This window comes from Prionailurus bengalensis, chromosome D1 (assembly GCF_016509475.1).
Source record: "Prionailurus bengalensis isolate Pbe53 chromosome D1, Fcat_Pben_1.1_paternal_pri, whole genome shotgun sequence".
In the NCBI taxonomy this organism is placed as follows: Eukaryota; Metazoa; Chordata; class Mammalia; order Carnivora; family Felidae; genus Prionailurus; species Prionailurus bengalensis.
In genome coordinates, this window is record NC_057346.1 from 11,227,644 (window position 1) to 11,248,227 (window position 20,584).

The following is a 20,584-nucleotide window of genomic DNA, read 5'->3' on the forward strand; positions in this document are numbered from 1 at the left end:
GTTTGCCAGAAGTGGGACTGGGCCTCAGAGGCAACAGGGGTCCTGGCAGTGCTTGGCTGGTCCGGCCTCTGTGACTGTCTCCCTTTGTTGCAGTGACAGGTGGCCACCTGGGATCAGAAGAAGGAGCCCCCTCCATTTTTGACAAACGAGCCTCCAGAGTTTAAAAGTTCTTTGAATGAGACCACTTAGCCACTTTAGCTTCAAAAAATATTCTCTGAAATAGGTCCCAGGAGTACATCCGGAACACACATGTCTAAGTAGCTTGCAACTGCATAAACCCAAGAAGAAACAAAGACAAATGGAGCCAGCGTTTCCTTCTTTCTAGCTCCCTGGTTTCCTTATAGCCCTGTTGTAATGATGTTATTTGGCAAAACACAGCTTACTGTCCTCGGAGTTATTCATACCTCTTCTCTTAAGTCCGTAGGGATTGCTTAACACTTGAAGAAACATCGAGCTTTTTGACTGCACCGCACCCCAAGGGGAGTAAAAGCCTTGATAGAGTAGTCCGTCTTGTTCTGTTTCTCTGACTCCCTCTCCTACCACATGGCAGTACATCCAGGGACGACTGGAGATGCCCTGGAGAAGCGCACCAGGCTCCGTCTGCAGAGCTCCCCGCGTCCACCAGGCAAGTGGAGCGGGAAGAGGTTCGCTTCACCCATCACCTGTCAGGCTGGCTCTCACACTCCTTTTCTGGGCTCCCATGCGGTTAATTAACAGCTATCAAGCACTTGTTTTTTTCTGCCTTGGATTATGGTAATGAGTAGCAATGCTGATTATCATTTGTAGAGTGCCTACTATGGATTAGGCACTTCACTCGCCCTTCCATTGTTCTTCAACACCACTCTGTGGTGCAGGTAATATTGACATCTCTGTGTCACCGAAGAGAGGGAGTAGGAGCGGCTGGGGAACAGCAGCCACAGGAGCTGGGAATAGGAGCGTCTTGCCCACCCACTGGGTGGCAGCATTGTGCACTGGGCAATCCGTCTGATTTGGACCAGAACTTCAGCCACTAGCTGAGTCTAGGGACCAGGACCCCAGGCTTTCTATGGGAACACCTTAGACCCCTGCCCAGGTGGGGCTGGGGCTTGTGACGAGCTGCCAGGGTCAGCGAGGATCACTTGGAACTAAGTGGGACTTTGCCTACAGGTCGGCCCCCAGCAAGACTGGGACAAGCCTGCCTTGGCAGGAAGATGGGAAGATTGGAAATCCTTTTAACGAATTGCCAAGCTGACCCCCATCGTGTGACGATAGAGGTGGAATGGACCTTCAAACTCGTCCAACCCCTTCCTTTCTGAATGAATAGTGTGAGCCCTGGCAAGGTAAAATGACTCGCCTCAGATCCTGTGGGTGTTCTAGGAGGAAGGCCAGAACAAAACCCCCGGTTTCCTAGTTCCTTTTCATCTGCTTTTCCCACTTTGCCACCCTCTGCCTCTCCTTTTATCCTAATTTTACAGCTGGGGCTCCAGTGCCACAGCGCAAATGAGGCAATTAGCACCAGAATCCGGGTCTCCTGCCATGTGGGTGCGGGATTCTCTTTCCACTGCACCTCACGACCCCACTCTTAGGGATGGACCCACGCATTTCCATTGAAAACAATTCTAAAATACATTTTTTTAACCAAGCAGTTTACCGGGAGATAAAACATACATGAAAGGAAGGTTGCTGTCAGGCAGCAGAGAGCATTTATTGGAACCTGCTGCGTATAAAGCCAAGTCTGAGATGCTTTGAAATGACAGAAGATACCTGACCTCGCTCTTGGTAGCTTACGTCTAGCTGCTTGGTGTGATTCTCCTATTCCATCTTTTCCTCCAGTTTATTATGCGAGTCCGCTCTCAAATAATGTTACCAATTTCTAAATGTAAGAGCAAGAAGCTTACAGCTACAAATTATTGAACCGGCCAGAAGGTGAGCCTTGGTTCTCATGTCCCCTGGCTCTTGAAAAGCAAGTGAGGCCCCCACACGGTGCATAGGGTGATCTTTGGGGTCCTGTGGAACGGTGCTCGCAGGAGAGTGAGCTGTGGCGACAGAGACGTTAGGGTGAGTTGCATTTATCTTGATAGTTTAAGATAGAGAACACCAAAGAGTTTATAGGAAAACGTATTTCTACACTTTCTTATCTATTTGTTACATGTAGGCAGTTTGAAGGGCGTATGTAAGATGTAGAGATCCATTGGGGCGCCTGGGTGGCGCAGTTGGTTAAGCGTCCGACTTCAGCCAGGTCACGATCTCGCGGTCCGGGAGTTCGAGCCCCGCGTCGGGCTCTGGGCTGATGGCTCGGAGCCTGGAGCCTGTTTCCGATTCTGTGTCTCCCTCTCTCTCTGCCCCTCCCCCGTTCATGCTCTGTCTCTCTCTGTCCCAAAAATTAAAAAAAAAAAAAAAACAAAAACAAAAAAAAACGTTGAAAGATGTAGAGATCCACACTGAATGGTCAGAAAGATCTATAATTTAGGTGGAAAGGCACCCGTGTGTGTGTAGTGGTTATGAATTCCTACATTCAGGAAAGAGCTAATGAATCAGCAAATGTTTTGTTTTTTCCCTTTAAAGTGAGTCTTGTGGCAGGGCACCTGGGTGGCTCAGTCAGTTAGGCATCCGACTTTGGCTCGGGTCATGATCTCATGGTCTGTGAGTTCGAGCCCCGCGTCCGGCTCTGTGCTGACAGCTCAGAGCCTGGAGCCTGTTTCAGATTCTGTCTTCCTCCTTCTATGCCCCTCTTCCATTCACGCTGCGTGCGTGTGTGTGCGTGTGTGTGTGTGTGTGTGTGTGTGTAAAATAAATAAACATTAAAAAAATTAAAGTCAGCCTTGTGTTGTAGAGAGGGGGGAAATCACTGAGCAAGCATTGAAATATTCAGAATAAATCATAATGTTTACATATGAGAGGAACGTTTGTCCTTGGGATTCTGCAGCTTCCAAAGCAAGATGAATTCAGCTAGGAGTTTCTTGCAACAGTTGGAAGTCTTCTTTTTATCAGGTTCAGCAGGGGATTGAGAGTCATGCTTAATGCGGAGGTTTGAAATCCATCAGTATAACAGAGCAAAGGTGAGAGGTGGGTAGTTCCTTGCACCGTGTACCAGAAAGCTTTCTGGGCTGAGAGCCATTTGGTGTTCAGTATCCTTTTTAACTGCCATCTTGAAGATACTACGTATAGCGGTAATTCGTCGTATTTTATGATTTATAGCTAATTCTGCATTTCGGGAGCCTTTTTCTTTCAGAGCCTCAAAGTCTCCTGTTAGGAAGGGAGTGTGTGATGCCTCCTGCAACACCTCCTCTTTCTTTTCTCTTATGGTTAACAAGGATCTGGTCTGAGCATCCAGAATAGATTTCTCACACCATAGCTGCTTAGTGACCAGCACATTTATCTGTGGAAGCTTTAAACGAGGCTTATACAGGGAACATCTCAGGCTGACCCACTTGGCAAAGCAAGAGAAAGATTGCTGAGCTGACCGACGACCGATTATTGAGATCTTCCATTTGGCAGGGCACAAGTTACCCTGGGATGGGTGGACCAGGGATGTCAGAAGGTGTGTTGAGGGCAGTGGTGCCTCACTGTAACTTTCTGTCTGTTATTATTTTATCCGTTCTGAATGCAGGGCATACCTGCTTTCAGAAGAACATGATGTTTACGTGTGTTTGGGTAAGACTTCCTGCAGTACTCATGTGACGGACTTGAACGCCAGTGCGTGAAACAGGAGTTTATTATGTAGAGCTGCGCCACATTGCTGCATGCGGTAAATGGCAAAGTACCAGGGCAACATAAGAACGATGATAAAAATAAAAACCTTCGGGCAAGGACTCAAAGAGTTTCAGTGAGCTCAATATCGTTTGCAGTTCATCAGTGAACGCAGCGAGGCCAGTGAGCCCTGGCTTGGCTGTGTATCAGAACCATCCGAGGAGCATTTCAAAACTAGAGTCACAGGCCCCCGGTTGCAGAGGTCCTGAATCAGAGTCTCCAGAGATGCAGCAAGGACATCTGTTTTCCTAGGCTCTCCAGGTAATTCTGAAGCAGATTGGCCGACGCCGTTCCAGAATTTGAACCCCTGCATCCCACGCAGTTGTGAACCTCAGAAAAGATCCTCAAAGCAGGATCTTCCCAGCTAATTTGGGACAGATCTTTTTGGGGTTACTATGTGCTGAGCACTGAGGATGCATGTGGTCGTCTCTACAAAGTTCAGTCATTTAATAAACAGGTGTTCATACATTACGTTGCAACACCCAGGTGCTGTGATGGAAGAGGACAGCTAGTTGCTGTGGAGTCACGGAGCAGGGACAGGCCTTCCTACCTCTTCACCTCCAATTCCCTTCCTGTATGGCCATGGAAGCCATAAAGGCCATAGAGGATCCTGGGGCCAAACCTTGACAACAAAAGCCAGGAAATAGCCTCAGATCAGTCATCCGGTGGTCCTGGTTGATTTTTCCATGGAAGAAGAATCCAGAAGTGTCACTTTTGAAAGCTGGCACTCGGTTCAGTCTAGTCTGGGCCAACTTTGTGCACAGATAGTCAAGGTCTCGTGGAAGGTTCCAGCAATAGCCTCAGTCTACAGCACCCAACGGGAGAGAGGAGGCTGTTCACACATAGCTTGGGTGTGAAGCTGATGTCACAGTTGGTTGTTTCTGGAAGACTGTGAGAAGCCACAGAATTAGCATATAGGGAGCTTCTTACAGAGGCCTGTTAGAGGCCATCACACTGCATGAGTGTGAGATCCAGTTAGCACCATCGCTTTCCTTTATCCTGATGTGCTTTCCTTCTAAACTGAGGTTTCGGTGTCAGGGTCGTCTTCTCTTGTGACATTACAAAAGGATCTTGGTGCAAGACAAGGACCAGTCTAAGACTAGAGCTCATTTTGGGTCATTTAATAGCATTGCCCCAGGGGTCAGGGAAAAGGACAGCTCATGGAGGTCAAGAAGTCTTTGATGTGGTTGTTTGTTGTCGTCATCATCATCATCATCATCATTATTCAGCTTTATAACCTACAGAGAAGTTTGGGGGGGAAAGCTTGGGTTTCATCATCACCTCCCCTTTCCTAGGAAGCAGGCACATAACTCACAGTCCAGTGATGTTTGAGGTGGCCATTCTTCAGACTTGGCAGGGGGGTGGGGGTGGTCTTTGTGCGTGTGTGTTGGAAATATCTGTGTAGGCGATTCACAAGGTGTCATCTTGCTTGAATGGACTCCATAAGAAATGCACCATGAAATGGAAATCTGTGTGTAGACCCCATAACAAAAAAGTGGAAAAGAGAGTCGCCGCTTATACCCTCAGAGAGCAGGATGGAATTTGGAGACAGATCCGCTGCCCCTGAGGGAGTGAAGGACCGCTGCTGGGGTCATGTGCTCTTTCCTCTCTAGGCATTTACTTAGCCAATTCCAGCCTGTTAGTAAACTTGGCTGTCAGGCTGTCACTATTTAATAGCTTTCTATAAGATCCTGCCATCTTTAAAGGCCAGCTAGTGATGCTGACAGCTGTGACTTGTTTATAGAAATAAAGGCAGCTTGCCTCATTACAAAATAAGGTCTAATGCCTGACCAGAGGGTATATATTCATGTGTGTCTGTGCTTTTTCTTCTTGAGCAAAGTGTGTTGCTATTTTTGTTGGGAGGGTAGGACTGTGTCTGTCTTGAGGAAGTATGTAGAAGGCGGACCCTGAGATTGTGGTGGGTCAGGTGGAGAGGGAGGTGACCAAAGGGGAATATGGCAGGGTCTCTATTAGATAACAGATAGGTTTTTGGGGGAGATCACAGCCCAGCCCAAGTGAAGCAACTGGCCCATCCTGTCATGATTCACACTTCAAAGAGTCCTGCTGAGTACCCCCAGGACAACACAGCAAGCCTGATAGCAGACAGATGCACTAGTCATCACTGCACCTGAGGCACTGGCTGGCTGCATTGTGATGGCTGTCATGGCCGTGCAGTGGAGATTTTGGGGGGAGTTTCTTATGGGGGTAGAAGGGACCTGAAAGTTAACATAAAAAAACCTTACCACGTGTGAGTTCTACTCATTTAAAGATGACCAGGTTGCCTGTAGTCTTAGGACGTCTCGGTTTTGTAGCTGGCACTCCGGGTTGGAATAGAAACTAGTTATGTACTCCCAAGTTTAGCTACTGTTGGGGCTGATTCTGTTTTGTTGCTGTTGTTGTTGTTTGTTTGTTTGTTTTTTTAAATATAATTTATTGTCAAATTGGCTAACATATAGTGTGTAAAATGTGCTCTTGGTTTTTGGAGTAGATTTCCATGGTTCATCATTTATGTGCAACACCCAGTGGTCATCTCAACAAGTGCCCTCCTCAATGCCTATCACCCATTTTCCCCTCTCCCCCATCCGCCCCCCCATACACCTGCAGTTTCTTCTCCATATTTAAGAGTCTCTTATGGTTTGGCTCTCTCCCTCTGTAACTTTTTTTTTCCTTTCCCCTCCCCCATGGTTTTCTGTTAAGCTTCTCAAGATTCACATACGAGTGAAAACATGATATCTGACCTTCTCTGACTTATTTCACTCAGCTTAATACCTTCCAGTTCCATCCACATTACTTCAAATGGCAGGATTTCACTCTTTCTCATTGCCAAATAGTATTCCATTGTATATATAAATCACATCTTCTTTATCCATTCATCAGTTGCTGGACATTTATGCTCTTTCCATAATTTGGCTATTGTTGAAAGCACTGCTATAAACATTGGGTTACATGTGCCCCTACGGGTTTCTGTTCTTAAAGAAGGGACATCCATTGGCTCACGAGCTAAAGGCTTGGTCACTGTGACCAGTCACCGTTTTGAAAGTTCAAAAGTTAGTTCCCAGAGGGGAATTCACTGTCCAGGGAGAAAGGGTGAAGGAAAGAGTGTGTGTGTGTGTGTGTGTCTGTGTGTGTGTGTGTGTGTTTCCTCCCCTGTGTCCCACCCAAGTCTCTCATGTAGACTTGGTGTTAAAACCATCAGGCAGCATCACAGTGGTCACCGTGAACTCCCGTTGCCAAGAAAGGGGGTCTGGTCTTCTAAAGTAGAGACCAAGTTTTCTACAAGTCTCCCCTAAAGAGAGAATTTGTCTCTTGGCAGGTTTTCCTTCTTTCTGAGATAAGGGTCTAGGTATAAGAAAGTTCAGTTACTTGGTTTTAAAGTTGCTCATAACCAGAATTTGTCACCTTGAAGAAGTTAAGAAGCATTGCCTCTGTGAAATCTTTCCTAAAAGAAGATTCTGCCACCATCAGATGAGTTTGGTTTGTGTTTGTTCCTCATGAGTGAGCCTCGTATCTGCCCCCGACCTTTCAATTGGCTCCTTGGGATCCCACTCATTTTGGCTCTTGAACATCAAAGCCCGTTACGACATGGTGCCATGGGGGGATTGTCTTTAATGTTTCTGGCTTTGATTTCACAGACTCTTGGATTCAAAGGTTCTCCTGCCTATTGGATAAAGCAGAGTGAGTGTGTCAAGGACAGTTGAGTTTGGAGTGGGGGAGGGAAGGAGTCTCAGTGAATAATGAAATAACTTCATAGTGGTTGCTTAAATAAGAACTTGTTACAAAAACAGAACTCAAACAAAAAACCATAAAGACTATCATAAGGGCCTCATTCCATGTTTAACTTCATGACTTGTTAGCAGTTCTTTGGGGTTGCAGTAGTATTCTGGGCCAAAAAAAAAAAAAAAAGACCGTAATTAGCACATGGAGGAGGTCCCAGCTATCAAAATGAGTGGGGACATTGAGCATTGATTGCTTTTTGTCTCAGCCTCCCCGGCCCTCCTAGCACACTGTACCCAAATCTTTGATTCATTATAACTGGACACAACTGATAGCAACCTAGAGTACAGCCAGAGACCCTTGCTGTTATTAGGTATACAAATCATAAGGCAGAAGTACTAAGAATGAAGGAATGTCAATAAGCAGCCTGGGGCTGGAGGAACACTTCCCGGACTCTTCTGGGTCCCTGAAATCACCCTGTGCAAAAACAAGAAGGCCGTGTAAGTGCAGCCAAAGGACTTTTAACTGAGAATCAGAAAGTAACGTTATGGGCAATTCTGTGGATGGATGGATCATAAGGTTGGCAGATGTAACACCAGAGTCTCAGAATAAAGACGTACCTTGGATGTGCTGGGACCGTCACACAGCCACCACCTACTGCAGCCCCCTCTCCTCTTCCCTCTCCACCTCCCCACCCAGTCTGTGACTGGTCTCAGCTCTGGGTCCCTGATAAGCCATAGTGCTAGATACGGCATTTCAGTTCTTACCCTGATGAGTGGTGCCAGTGACAGCCTTCTTATTCGTTCTTAACTCAGGGAAACATTATGATTATTTTCCAGGTTATGGATCTTTTATTTGTTAAATTATTACTTAAATGTCTCCGTTTCCTTCTCTTCTGTTCCTTTCAAAATACTGTGTAATGTGGCCCTGTGTACTATCCACCAGGTCAGGCACCTTCTGATTGGGGGTGATGGTGGCTGAGGGAATGGGGACCGGACTCTCCACCCAGTAGAAAAGATTCTGATCTCTACTAGGAATCCCTTTACCACGAATGCTCTACAGATGGCTCCTTAAGGAGAATAAACTCTTGGAGAGGGTGCCAGGTGACCAGATCCATGAGTCTTCCATTTCAAATGCACACCATACAGAGGAACAAAGAATTAGCCAAGACTTAACTATTACCAAATAACAATTATAATATTAACTTTTTAATAAGGGATTATATGGCTTACCCAGAAACCAAATTGGGGAGTCAGGAATCACCTGTAGATTGGAAAAGCCACTCACAGCCTCTGGCCTGATTCCTGTTGGTGGATGCCACCAGTGCTGAGCACTTAGTGGCAGCGGAGGAGGACTGCAGGTGTGCCTGAAGGCCAGGCCCATGGGAGCAGGTGGGGTGGGGAGTGCAGAGAGGATTCAGTTTGGAGACAAGGCAGGGCTACACTGGGGAGAAGCGTGTGGCCTTCTGGGCTCCAGATTCAAGGAACCTGTTTCCGGCCCCTCTTCAGAAACACTATATTCTGGGGTCTGAGCAGAGTATATCCTTGAGTAGGTAGGGGTTTTCTCTACGTAGGTGCTTAGCTCATCTAGCACAGAACCAACCCCTTTTTCATGCCAGTTGACTTTAAAGGAGACTGTAAGTAATATCTATGTAAGATCAAGCATTATGAAGCCGGATCTACATGGGTTCAGATCATGGCTCTACTACTTACTGGCTCTGTGACCTTGGGTCAGTTACTTAACATCTCAGTTCCTCAGTTTCTTCTTTCTCCACTTTGGATAATAACAAGCACCTATCTTGTAGGATTGTTACGAGGATTACAAGAATTCAATAAAGTGCTTGGTAGGGTGACTGGCACATAATAATTACCACATACTTATATATATCTTTGTTTGAGAATATGAATTTTTCGCTTGACAGAAACCAAATTTAACAACTCTTTGCACTGGTTGTTTGAGGGATTATAAGCCTTTGTGTCTTCAATAGCCCAGATGTGCTTAAAGCTACAAACACATAAGGACATTTTTGAAAGACACGGGCAGGATCTGAAATTCTCAGGATGAAGTTGTGTGCTAGCATTCTCTATATTTCTATTTTCTGGGTGTAAAGAATACAACATCTGCAAACAACAGCTGGACAAAGATTAGAAGATATAATTCCAACTTCTTGCCATGTTGGCAAAAGCTGCTGGGCGGGAGAGGAACAATGCGCCTTTTATGAGTACCTTTTTACAGCTGGAAGAAAAGAAGTTAAGCAAGTCATTTTGTCAAGGCAGTGTTTTCACAAGAGCAGACCTAAGAAAACATGGTCGTGGGCATCCTGGACGCCCTCAGATAGCATGCAGCAATTTACTCAGAAGGCCAGGGTTCTTGAGGCCGATTGACAGATTTTACGTTTTATATCTGGAGAACCTTAGCTGAGTTCCATTTGTCCATTTGTATCCTGGCCCTGCATTTCAGTATGTCAGTTTCATGTAAAGCACTGGCCTGGAAAAGGCACACAATGGGAAAGGCAGGTGGAAAAGGAAGCCGGGAAGCTGAGCTTCCATTAAAAAGTGACGGCAGTGTTGGAAATAGTGGACCTTGTCATTGGCTTGGGCTGGGACTTAGCAGGGCACCTGCCGTTTGTCCCGCTTTCTTAACAGCGCTTACTGGAGCGGTTCTCTTACTTGATGATGCCTGCTTTTCTGGGGCAGAGGTGAGACTAGGGTAAAGCAGGTGAGAGAAACCCGTGCAAGAAGAGGCCTTGCGAGAAAGGTAAGAAGAGGCCTCAGGGCAGAGGTCAGCACATGGAGCCAACACTGTAGGTCCCAGATTTTGCAGTGGGGACCCTCGACTTCTGCCCCTGGAGTTTCCCATCTGTGAAAGGAAGGGGCTGCAGATTACCCACCCGGTCCTTTCTGGCTCACCCTTCCTTGTCACTCAATAGCTCTACAATCCCAGCCATGAATCCAGTGCAGTAGAAGACTGAGAAGTCACAGTGCAACTAGACCACATCTGCCACCTCTTGGCACACACGCATGCCTTTAGCTGTGCGCTCCTTAGTGCGAGGGGCCGTGGAACATTCCTGTCTTCACCCCTGTGGACTGTATGAGTGAGACCGGGCTAAGGCCCCCTCGGAAAGGGTTTCACTCCTCGTCTGGAATCTGGCCCTTTTGAGACTCTCTGAGTAAACTTCTGACTTTTTGCTGCTTTGGGGCAAAAAAAAATACATTTAAATTCTTCAATCATCCCCTTCCTTTATGACCCACTACTAAAACAAGCAAACAAACAGTAAACAAGCTTCTTTTCATCAGACTCAGGCTGGCTTCTCTCCTGTGCCTGATCTGCTGGTGTCGTGTGGAAATTGTTTGGGTCAATTTTGGCCTCCTTAGTAGCCCGTTGTGTCATTTCTTCCAACTACCCATTAAAGATGCTCCAGAGTACTCCTAATAAGAACGGTGTGTTTTCCTGGGGATGGGGATTAGAGGTGGGAGTCAGGGCCTGGCCACCAGCATCAGCCTCTTACTTCTGAACAGATTAAACCAACGTATAGATCTTCTTGCCCTATAACCGGAAGCACGGGACACTGTGTTGTGGCCTTAGTGAAGTTTTCTAGCTTTTAGGCAGTTTGTGGAGACAATGATGGCTTAAAACCACTGACTTCTTTCTTTCTATAAGAGCAAACCGTTTGATCAGACCTAATGAAATGGTGATTTGACCCAGGGAACTGGGGAGGCCAGGAAAACTGAAGCTGTTATATGCCTTGGCTCTGTGTTCTGACTTGAAGCCAGTCCTGTGAAACAGAGCTGGTACCCAATTATTCCTGATCCCCAGCAGCTCATGTAATGTATAACGCTGAGAAAGAGAGCTTCCTGCCTCTGGCAAGGGGTTTTCTGTTGTTTGGCTACCAGAATCCCATAGGATAGAATGTTCTGGGCGCAGGGAAACCAGATCAGTCATGTAGGCTTCGGTTGTGCAGTGATGCCCAGGTGTTTTTCTTCCTTTGTATCTTATCACAGTATCTATAATAGTATCGCATGGCATGGAATGCTGAAGAATTCTGAAGCCTCATCTACCTTCTGCACCCTTCCCCCCATCACTCTGGAAGAGTCATGAGATTTGAGGACACTGAAGAGAATTTTCACCAGGATTACCTATTACATGGCTTTTGCAAGTAAACATTGCCCAGTTTGGGTGGCTTTATTAAAATGAAAGACTTTGGAAACCTGTCTGTTGTATGTGCCCAGCATCTCCCGAAGTAAATTTGGTTTAGAAATGCCTGCATACGTCTGCAACTTTTGCATATGGCTTTATTTTCACACGGGGAGCTTTGGTTTCTCCATTCTAATGGATAAAGAATGGACCCTCCACCACCCCCAAGACTCCTCCTTGCTTCCCGTTCCAGTGGTGAATTCTCTTCCACATCTGATGTGCACTGGTGTTCTCAACTGGGAAAGACCACAGCTTTCTCAGACAGCTTCCTTCACCTTACTGGAATGGCTGACATATTGTGGGAAGCCAGGGGTTTGAGTCCTTTGGGGGTCTCACACAGGTTTCCCAAGGGTTTGGTTGTAAACTTAGTTGGCCTGGATACCCAATGTAGATCATTTCTGGGTGTTTAGGTTACGATGGGAATTAGAACTCTCAGCACTTACATACATGGGGCCCTAGCCAAGCAGCCCTAAGGATGGCTTCGGGATGATTTCCGTTACTGCTGTGAGCCAGCTGTAAGCAATGAGGATGCTTCCACTGGCAATTAGAATATGGTCTGCCATCATGATCACATTATACAGAACCTGAAGCCCAAATCTCTGAGGACACGTACTTTACAGTTCGTTTAAAATGACATTTAACTTTTGGGTTAATATTGGAAAGTGAAACAGTCTATCTCATTTTCTTCCTCTTCCCGGCTGCTATCAACAGTAGCTCAAGCCAGAATTCTAGGGCCCATGTGTCAAGTATGGGCAACTAATAGTTTATTTGTTTTTCTCTCCCCAGATGAGATAATCTTACCTATGTCCAGCTGCTATTTGCAACAAATAGCAATCTGCCATGTTGCATTATTTTACACATGTATCTAGGCTCACAGCGGATGTACTGTATATACACGTAGATACAAACACACACACAAATAACCCTTAAGAGATTTGGGGCAGGTTGAATCCAGTAGTCTATAAGAGGTTCCATTATCTTTTTCTCACTACAAGCATTATTAGAGATTTTGTTTGTATGGGGTGTGTGTGTGGGTGTGTGTGAGAGAGAGAGAGAGAGAGAGAGAGAGAGAGTGAGTGTTCAAAATACTATCACATATGTATCGCCATGTAAAAAACAACCAACTCAGCCTGGTGTTTGTTACTTTACATTCATTACCTTTCTAAATCATGTCAACATCCCTGTGACATCAGTAGGGTTGTTATTTTCATTTATGCATGTGGCAAATAGGCTCTGAGATTGTCCTGAGAACTCAGAGTTACTTGGCGTCCAAGCTAGGGTTTGGGCCCAGGTCTTTCTGGCTCCAGTCCCTGACTACTTAGCAGTGTCTCTTTCCGGACATCTAATTATCCTGACAGTCCAGCCACATGAATTCAGTCTTACCATCATCCCCATTTTACAGATGAGAAAACTGAGGCCAAGGTGAAGTGGCTTGTCTAGAGAGCCTCCATTATTGTTTTGAGTTTTAGGGGGTTTTTGCCTCTGATTGAATTCAGTCATCTTTTATGACAATAAAGTCATGACTGGCAATTAAAAATAGCTAAAGGGATGCCCGAGTGGCTCAGTCGGTTAAGCAACCGACCTCGGCTCAGGTCATGATGTCGTGGTTTGTGAGTTCAAGCCCCACATCGGGCTCTGTGCTGACAACTCAGAGCCTAGAGCTGCTTCGGATTCTGCGTCTCCCTCTCTCTCTGCCCCTCCCCTTCTCATGTTCTGTCTCTGTCTCTCAATAACAACAACAACAAAAAATATCTAAATTAGCGTAGAATGGAATTGGGCTACCTGACCAATGGGATCGTTCAGGAAGTTTACTTTATCTTAAACCATAGAGAGAAACATTGCTTCCCTCAAAAATTGTGATCAAAATAATTTCTTTGGGAAGGATTGTTAGCATAGATTTAAGCATAAAATATTTATTATGTGTCAGACATTATTCTATAATTCTAAGTGCTTCACATGTAGTAATTCATATTGTCTTTCCAACAGCCCCATGAAGAGGGTTCTGTTTGTTCCCACTTTACAGATGAGAAAGCAGAGGCACTGAGAGGTTAAATACCATGGGTAAGATTACACAGTTAGTAAGTGGCAAATCTGAGATTCATACTGAACAGTCTGGTCCAGAGTCTTGGGCTTCAAGCATGCTCCAATACTGCCATGTTGGTTTTGGTTTTGCCTTCATCGAGTTTGGTTGGTTTAGTAGTAAAGTTACCCTATATTTTCCCTCGAGTACTTTGCTAATGGAGCAAACTGCCACTGAAAAGTGGAGGCGCCTCTGTTATTACGCCCCTGGGTCAGATATCTGGATTTCCCATAGGTATAGTCACATGAAAGAGATTTTAGCATTCAGTTAGATTTTGAAAAATAAAAAGCAACTCACCATGGAAGTGGTTAAAGTATGGTGATGTTCAAGGTTCATTTCTGGAACAATAACTAACAAAATACTATATACTGACACTTTGATTCCTTGTTCAAAAATTCTTAGCTGTTAACAGGATGCCTGGCTGGCTCAGTCAGTTAAATGACTGACTTTGGCTCAGGTCATGATCTCAGGGTTTTTTGAGTTCGAGAGCTGCGTCAGGCTCTATGCTGACAGCTCAGAGCCTGGAGCCTGCTTCAGTTTCTGTGTCTCCCTATCTCTATGCCCCTCCCCTGCTGGCATTCTGTATCTCTCTCTCTCTCTCTCTCTCTCTCTCTCTCTCTCTCTCTCTCTCAAAAATAAATGAACATTTAAAAAAATTTTTAAAAATTCTTAGCTGTTATCAAATATGTTCTAGAAAATCCCTTATGTGGTAGATTGTCACTTATCAGAGTAACATTCTGTTGTTCACCCTTCTCTTGAGTTGGTGACCAATTCTTACCTTGGTTCTGGGCCCACTGCACATCTCTAATCCATCTTCCTCAGCAATCAATGTCTTTACCACCATTCAACAAGAAAATATTTTCAGTTAGCCCTGGGAGAGACCTGGGTTTACATTCTTCTCAGCTCCTACCTCCTCAAGCACATTAGAATCTGAAAAGAAAACCACTAAAACCAAAGAGCATCGGGGCACCTGGGTGGCTCAGTCGGTTAAGCATCCAACTTCGGCTCAGGTCATGATCTTGTGGTTCATGAGGTCAAGCCCTGCATCGGGGTCTGTGCTGTGACAACTCAGAGCCTGGAGCCTTCTTCGGATTCTGTGTCTCCCTCTCTCTCCCCCTCCCCTGCTCACACTCAGTCTCTGTGTCTGTCTGTCTGTCTGTCTCTCTCTCTCTCTCTCTCTCTCTTTCTCTCAAAAATAAAAACATTTGAAAAAAATTTTTTTAAAAAGAGAATCAACAAGTTGTAGACTCCAGTGAAATCCATGATCTCCTTTTGGAAATCAAGATAATTTTTCTCTGTTACTTTGCCTTAGTAAGAGTTCTACTTCTTCTGATAAATGCCTTAGCATGTTTTATGAACTGAAATTTTGAATTCACTTTTCTTTAGCAACTAAAGGAAATTGTCTTACTTCTGCCAGAAAGTTGAGTTACAAAAGTTCTATCTACATCTGAAGCTGTTTGCTATACAAGTTTGCATCTTTTCTAACATAGCATCAATTTAAAAAAAAAAAAAACATTTAAACAGAGCACTCATTTGAAAACATACAGATCTCCCCCAGGGTTATTTTACTTTTTACATGAGATGAGGAGAGGGGGTAATCATTCTGTTCTGAAGAGAACCCTTTGTCTGTCTGATCACAAGGGATGGAAAGAGTATGGGAGAGATAATCTGGGGCTTTTGAGTTTAACCATCCTGGCTTGGAATCTGGACTCCACCATTACTATTTCCTATGGCTTTGAGCCTCCACTTTCCCGCCTGTGAAATAGGAGTTATAATGCTATGATAATCTGTGGGCAAAGATGCCAGTTAGAATTAACCAGGGTAGAAATGAAGGCGGCAGCTTGACTATAAGATGTTCATACACTCTGCTGTTTCCAGCCCATGATTTTGAAAGAGAGCAAATGGTAACCAGTCGGTCAAAATGAGTCCACGAGGAAAGCAACCAAACATTAGTGGTAGTTGTGGAGTGTAGGAGGGAGAGCTGGAGCCTTAGAATCAGATGACTTTGATTATTGACTGCTCATTAGCTGAATTCCCCTGGGCTAGTTATTTTACTTCTCTGAGCGTTCATACTCTCTTGTGTAGAACGGAGACCATAAGGTCAGCCTTCTTATGTCTCGGAACTATTGTGAACATCAGATGAAGTAATAAACTATGTTTTGTGAACCAGAACTAGTGATCTGGCTGTAGGGGGCCATGGGGCACGAACACTCATTGGAAGGTGCTGGAAGCACCTGGGTCCCTTCAGGCCCAGACACCCATCTGTGAAAGCGTGTATCTTTGGAAGCATCTATGATGAAGTAGGATAACACATGGTGTTATGGCAGAGCATTTGTTGCAAAGCACGAATTGAGATACTTTTTCTGGGAGAAATGTTTTCCTAGGTTTCTTTAAAGGTATGAGTTATGCCTGGTTAGGAAATTTCACTTATATGTGCAACTGGAGAGAAGCAAAAGTTGAGGTAGGAATTTTTATTGCAAACAACGAAAGGCCTAATGGAGTAAGAAAGGACGGGGAGCACCGCGAAGTGCATGGAAAGAGTTTGGAGACTAGAGCAGGGTTTCCACGTACCGCTATTAAACCTAATAATTCAAGGTTCAGAATTTGGGGAAGAAGAATCAGCCATTGTGCTTCAGTGGAAAGCATCCAAGCATTGACTTTCAGAGAGGCTGGGGTTCCTCTGGCCCAGCTTTGATTCTGGTGTTTTGAAGGAGGAATCATACTATCTTTTCCCTATGTGCCAGGAGTCTAAATGGATATGTCTTCTTTCAAAAACCTCTGTGATGATAAATGTGTGCGTGGGATCGGGCTAAGCTGGGAATTCCTTTGAAAGTCTTGTTTCTGATTGCTCTCCACGGCCCAGAGGAGGGATACTGGCCACATTTGGGTATGAAACTCTTGAGCCTCGCCATGTTCTCTGGCCCCTGGAGAGTCATGTTCTGTTTGAAAAGAACCGAAAAAATGAAGGCTGTTTTTTCAGTTGGGATAAGAATATCCTTCTCAAAGCAATAAGGGCTCGGTGAGAATAACGGAATCCATATGTTGAAGCTGGCTGCTGATGCTCAGCATATGGGCCAGTGAACCTTTCAGGCAGAAATATGCCTCTGATTCTCTAAAGAATGCCCCAGTAAACTCCAGCAAGGACCATTACTTACGTGACAGATCACAGAGGCGCAGCTCCTGGGCTTTCATGGACCCGTTGTTCCGTGGAAAGTGAGCCATAGACATGGATGGAAAGGTCTTGGCTGGCCTCACGATGGAGGGCGCTGGCCTGTGGCCCTCTCCGTCAGGCCCTGTGCCCCCCAGATACTAAGGGCCTTACCAGCTCTGGGCTTGCTCTGTTCTGTTAGGGGATGGTGAATCTGAGGGTTGTTCTTCAGGGTCTCCAGATTGTTCCTTAAACGGAATGAATGAAAACGTTTTATCCTCTACTCACAGAGGAAGCACTGCATGATGGAAAGGACATTTACCTGGGAGCCGAGTGGCCTGGGCTCTGCAGCTGCCACCACCACCACCCTGGCTGGCCCTAAATAGAGGTGACCTTAGTGAAGTCACTTTACCTCTCTCTCTCATCCAGAAAATGAAGACGTGGAACTTGGTGCTAGTTGAGACTGTTTCTGGCTCCCTCCATGTAGAACTGAGTGCACCTAGGGGCACCTGGGTGGCTCAGTTGGTTAAGTGTCCAACTTCGGCCCAGGTCATGATCTCATGGTTCACGGGTTCGAGCCCCACGTCGAGCTCTGTGCTGACAGCTCAGAGCCTGGAGCCTGCTGCAGAGTCTGTCTCCCTCTCTCTCTGCCCCTCCCCTGCTCTCTCTCTCCCTCTCTCTCAAAAATAAACATTTAAAACAAATTTTTATTAAAAAAAAAAAAGAACTGAGCGCACCTAGCTCTGTCCAGAGTGACAGTAGCAGCCACAGCTAGTGACACTTGCAGAGTGTTGGGTTCCTTTGCAGCTCTGTGTGCTATGTGGCAATTCAGGAAAGGTAGGGGAGCCTTTTCGTTGCTCCCAGTGATATTCCATCTAGGCCCCAGATGAGTCATCACCACTCAACCCAGTGAGGTTGCCTGAGAGAGACTGGCTGCCCCTGGATTACTGCTCCATTTCTTCCCAACCAGCACCAGGGAAGTCTGAGTAGCCCCTCCGCCCTCACGGTGGCGCCTTTAGCATCCTCCCCCGGCCTGAACTCTGTGCCTGATTCCTCACTCGTGCCCTGGCTCCTTCTGAAGCCTCTGCTGGTTCTCCATGGTCTTCTTTGTCTGTTGTGGATGGTTAGCAAGGCCCCACCCTCCCCCAGTAGCTGGATGTCCCCAGGCTCCCCTTCCCAGCCCCACGCAGGCCCTTTGATCCCTCGGCTCTGCTGAGCACCATGGTCCTTTCATCACAGGAGCACAGACAGCAGCTCAGCCTGGAGTCAGTCTCCATGGCAACCAGCATTCCCTCCCGGTCTGCTGTGCAGAGAAAATGGCTGTTCTAAGGAAGGGCTCCCTGAGTCTCTATTACCCAGCCTGTATAGTCCAGGCCCCTCCTCCACATCATCTCTAAGAAGCTACATGCATTGAACCAAATGTCCGTTAGCTTTTAGCTTTCAGATTTGGGTGGGAGGCAGAAGGAGTTTGAATCCAAACGGATAAAATCATTTTTTCCCTACCCTAAAACTCTGTTTTCACGAGGAGCAGGTATCTGCTCCGAGCAGGTGAATGAGGAACTGAATGGATAGAGCAATCTGTGGCGTCCAGGGGCAGCGTATTTTGTCTTATCGGTGGAAGAGAATGACCGAGTGTGTGGATATTCAAATCAGAATTCTGTACGAGTCACTAGGAGTGACAGGGGGTCCCGCAGGGCAGCAACGGCAGCATTGCAGAGGAGTGCCTGACTGACTGTAGCAATGGTGTTCTGTGCTGTCTCCTCTTTCAGAAAGAGGGGTGTGGGTCCCCTCGTCATGAGGCAGGGTGAGCGTTTTGGCATCTTCTGCTTCAAAATCCATCCGGATCATTACAATGAACCCTTTTCCGTAGTCATCAAGCGTGGTGACAAGGGGAGCTGGCAGGAGACCCCTGTGCAGAGGTCTGAGTGACAGGCTTCCCTTGTCACACAGCCTTGGGAATGCTTCAGGTTGACATCCAAAAGGAGCTCATCTTTTATTTCTGTGAATCCCAGAAGTGCTTCTGTTTGGAGCAGGAGCGTAGCCTTCTCAAGAGATCAGAAACATGTAGAGCGAGGGTCACCCCAAATTCCCCAGGGCCCTCATACCGTCTAAGGGGAAAGAAATTCCATGGGAAATGGTCCGGACCATGCCAACTCCTGGCTTTGGCATAGGAACTGGGGATTCTTTGGGTGGTGACAGGCTCTCGACCCAGACAGCATCCTCCCTTCATTCTTTCTTTCTTTTTCTTTTTTTTTTAATTAAAAAAATGTTAATGTTTATTTATTTTTGAGAGAGACAGAGACAGAGTGTGAGTGGGGGAGGGACAGAGAGAAAGAGGGAGACATAGAATCCAAAGCAGGCACCAGGCTCCGAGCTGTCAGCCCAGAGCCCGACACGGAACTCAAACTCACTATCAATGAGATCGTGACCTGAGCCGAAGTCCGCCACTCAAATGACTAAGCCACCCAGGTGCCCTGGCCTTCACTCTTTCTTAATGTGAGGTGGGAGACCCTATTTTTGAATGGAAGCTCTGGGTTTTGTTCTCAAAAATCCTAATGTGTGTTTCAACTGGACTTTGTCTTTTTCAGTTTCTCTGCAGGTGGATATTGTCCCCAGCCAAGGGGAGATCAGCGTTGGAGAATCCAAATTCTTCTTATGCCAAGGCAAGTGCCCTGTGCCCCCACTGCGTTTGAGGAAAGGTGGCCAGCAGAGCAGAAGCCCGTGGCCTGTGTGTGCTGTGAACTGGTTGTGCCTGGAACCACCTTGCTGCCGGTCCAGTCCTGTGAGCGGAGAGCCAGGGAAGCCCTCAGGCCCTTTTCCTTCCCTTCTCAAAGGGCCGCCCCGACACAGTGAGATGTGTCATCTGGACTTCCACAGGGTGATGGAGGAGGTCTAGGGATTTTCCAAGGAAAGTCTGGGCACAAATTCCCAGAATACCAAATCACCGCAGATCCCCTGCTCCATATCGACCCGGAGTTCTGTAAATGATGACGGAGAATAGCGCTGCCTCAGAAATAATGCTTCAGTGGGTCAGTGTAAGGCTTATTTCTTAGAATCTGCCAGAACAGGAAAATCCAAGAAGGTCTGAAACTTGCCTGAAAGGAAATGAAGCCCCAGTGTCTCTTTTGCTGTGAGGCTGTGGGTCCTGGGTTTTCCAGATCGGTCGTGAACACCTGTATCCTGTCCCATTGCTCCCCCCGGAGCTCTGGGGTTTGTGGAAGCTGGTGTCCTTGTTTTTTCTTGAGAAAACATGCCCCGTTTCCACAGCTCAGATAGTCTTCAGGAAACGTGGAGTAAAAGCTTTGTGATTAGGCTTTGGGTTCTCTGCTTGTGACATGACTAGGATTCGGATCATGGAAGAACCGGGGACGTTGAGCTCAGCTAGGCGTAGACTGACATCTAGCAAGCGGCTTTGGGCAGGGAGGGGCCTTTCAGTGCAATCGCGATTTGCGCCGGCTGAGGTGCGCGTGGCCGCCGGATGTGTTCACTCTGGCTTTGCCTTCATTGCAGCGATTTAAATGATCTGGAGATGCAGCCATGGAACCCACTGCACATCTTGCAAATAGCGATATTTATTGAAACCATGATGGGCCCTGAAAGGAAGGCTGCCTCATTTCCATACTAAGCATCTGTGCAGAGCCAGGCGGTGTGGCCTGCGGAAGGGCGCCGCGCAGAGAGGCGGTGCCCAGAGCCCTTGTTCCGGATCGGAGTTGGAGACC

At 46.5% G+C, this 20,584-nt stretch overlaps 1 protein-coding gene across 18 annotated transcripts in view; it reads left to right on the plus strand.

Moving 5' to 3' along the window:
* Positions 1 to 20,584, plus strand: part of NCAM1 (neural cell adhesion molecule 1) — a 314,823-nt gene that overhangs the window by 228,170 nt on the left and 66,069 nt on the right. For all 18 annotated transcript variants that reach the window (XM_043579341.1, XM_043579342.1, XM_043579347.1 and 15 more), the window contains exon 2: positions 19,454 to 19,528. In XM_043579341.1, coding sequence (XP_043435276.1) covers positions 19,454 to 19,528 — 75 coding nt within the window. The remainder of the gene's footprint in view (positions 1 to 19,453; positions 19,529 to 20,584) is intronic.